The sequence below is a fragment of the Psammomys obesus genome, unplaced genomic scaffold, assembly GCF_907164565.1.
Source record: "Psammomys obesus unplaced genomic scaffold, mPsaObe1.curated_primary_1811, whole genome shotgun sequence".
NCBI classification, from domain to species: domain Eukaryota; kingdom Metazoa; phylum Chordata; class Mammalia; order Rodentia; family Muridae; genus Psammomys; species Psammomys obesus.
The window spans coordinates 8,800,375-8,802,528 of record NW_026585644.1 but is presented as its reverse complement, the minus strand read 5'-3'; the positions used below and the strand labels follow the sequence as shown (position 1 = coordinate 8,802,528).

Here is a 2,154-nt window from a genome sequence, read left to right as displayed (position 1 = left end):
GCCAACAATATTTGAAGCAGCTTGGAAATAAACCAACAAAGTTACAGAAATGAGGAAGTATTCTCAGTAATAACTTTATCTGTAAATAGTCTAAACTGTCCAGTGAAAACATACAGAAGACTTGAATATGTGCAAGGTCTAAATCTCTGATGTCTGCAAGAGTCATACTTCACTAGAAAAAAAACAGAGACTGAAAATAAGGGAACACAAAATTAGATGAAGCTAGCAAGTGAGGGCAGGACTTTCTCACTTTTATTTATGACAAATATTCCCAACCTCTTCTAATCAAAAGTTCTTTGAGATAATTCCATCAGCTTTAGCCAACCAGAGAACAGAATCATCTGACTCGCCCATCCAGCGAATGGCCCAGCAGATAGCATAGGTTTTATACTGGCCATTTAACCGGCCTGTGACCTTGTCAACCTTGGCCACATTCAACTGGATAGATGCACGGTCCTTGGCACCAATGATGCGGTTGCTCGCGGAGCATTTCCGCTGCACTTGTAGGTCCACGAACTCGCCGGCGTCGTTCTGCATGTCAAGGCCGGGCCTGTTAGCTGGTCCAGTGGCAGTGAAGAAAGGAAGGCGAGGACACATTTATCTGAAAATTAGACTTAAAGCCAGTATTAATCAGAAAACATAAAGGTTACTACATTTAAGACTATGTGAAGAAGACATAAAAACAGTAAACATTTGTACAACTGGACGTAAAGAAACACACAGGTCTACATGTAATATTGGGAGACTTCATTATCCCATTATCCCACTCTCAGCCATAGAACTGTACCATACATCAAATGGTCTCAACTGACATTCAACAGCTACAGAATACACATTACTTGAAGGCCATGACCTTTTGGTACAGTAGATCATAGTCTACACCATAAATCGAGTCTTAACAGACATAAAAGAAAAAAATGTCATTTTCCCCATGTTATCAGATCATAATGGAATAAAACTACATTTCAGTAGCAAGAGAAACAAATTATACAAATAATACATGAAAATTGAACACTATGCTCTTAAGTGATCAGTGGGTCATTGAAAATGGGGATTTAAAAAAACGAATTCTAGAAACCAATGAAATGAATGTACAACCTACCAGGCCCTTAAAGGTAGCAAGGGTATTCCTAAGAGAGAAGATTAGAGCTGTAGGTGATTACATATTAAAAAGACTGCTACAGAAAAACCACAACCAATAAAAACTACAGAACTGCTGAGCTCACTGCCAAGTGAATATATCTATAAAACTTTCCTGCACCTAAGGCCCAGGGAACATTGTGGAAGAGGGGGTGAAAATATGGTAACAGCCAGAGGATCAAGGAGTTTGCTGTGAGATTGTATCTCCTAATAATATCAGAAACTACACCCCAAAGCATCACAAACACAATTGCCCAAACATTCTCTGAACAAGGGTAACACCAATGAGCATGCCAAACTAGACAGAAAAGCCTCAACTCTACTAAAACAAACAAACAAAATAAACACAACTATAGGTAACTACGGGAAGCTGGGAATGGAAGAGGTGGCTTTTCCCAGGGAAGAGCACAGCAATTGTTTGTTCAGTGAAAAATGGTGAGCATACAGGTAGCATTGTATTGTCTAAACAGGTCATATTTAGAAATGTATATGTATATATGTCTGTGTATGTATATGTATATGCATGCACTAATGATTAGGGAACAAAGAGGCCATAAATTTGAAGGAGGGTGGGGAAGAATATAATCTCAAAAGTGAAAAGATCAGCAGAATTCAAATAATCTAATTTGTTGAGACCTTATAGAACATCATTAAGAATAAATATAACCCAAAGTCAATAGAACTAAACAATAAAGATGAGAGTAGACACAAATGAAATAGAGACTGAAAGCAAAATACAAAGAATCCATGAAACAGAAGAGTGGGCATTTGAAATGATAAACTGACAAAAGTTTAGACAACCTAAATCAAAACCAAGGGAAAGAAAAAGACTCAAATGAATAAAATCGGAGGGGAGAAAGAAGTTACAACTGGTACCAATGAAGCCCAGAGGATTACAGGGAGCAATTGAAATTCATGGCTACCTAGATATGAGCTGAACAAGGAGGATATCAATACACATGGTACCTTGGAAGGGGAAAACTCAAGGAGGCTGCAGCCTTACACAAAGATCTA

The 2,154-nt window shown here is 38.2% G+C and overlaps 1 protein-coding gene across 1 annotated transcript; it reads right to left on the bottom strand.

Moving 5' to 3' along the window:
* Positions 1-285: 285 nt before the first annotated feature.
* On the bottom strand, positions 286-537 carry LOC129688136 (40S ribosomal protein S21-like). The gene has a single exon (XM_055622894.1). It carries the CDS (start codon positions 535-537, stop codon positions 286-288), a length of 252 nt encoding a protein of 83 aa, XP_055478869.1.
* Between the last annotated feature and the right edge of the window lie 1,617 nt (positions 538-2,154).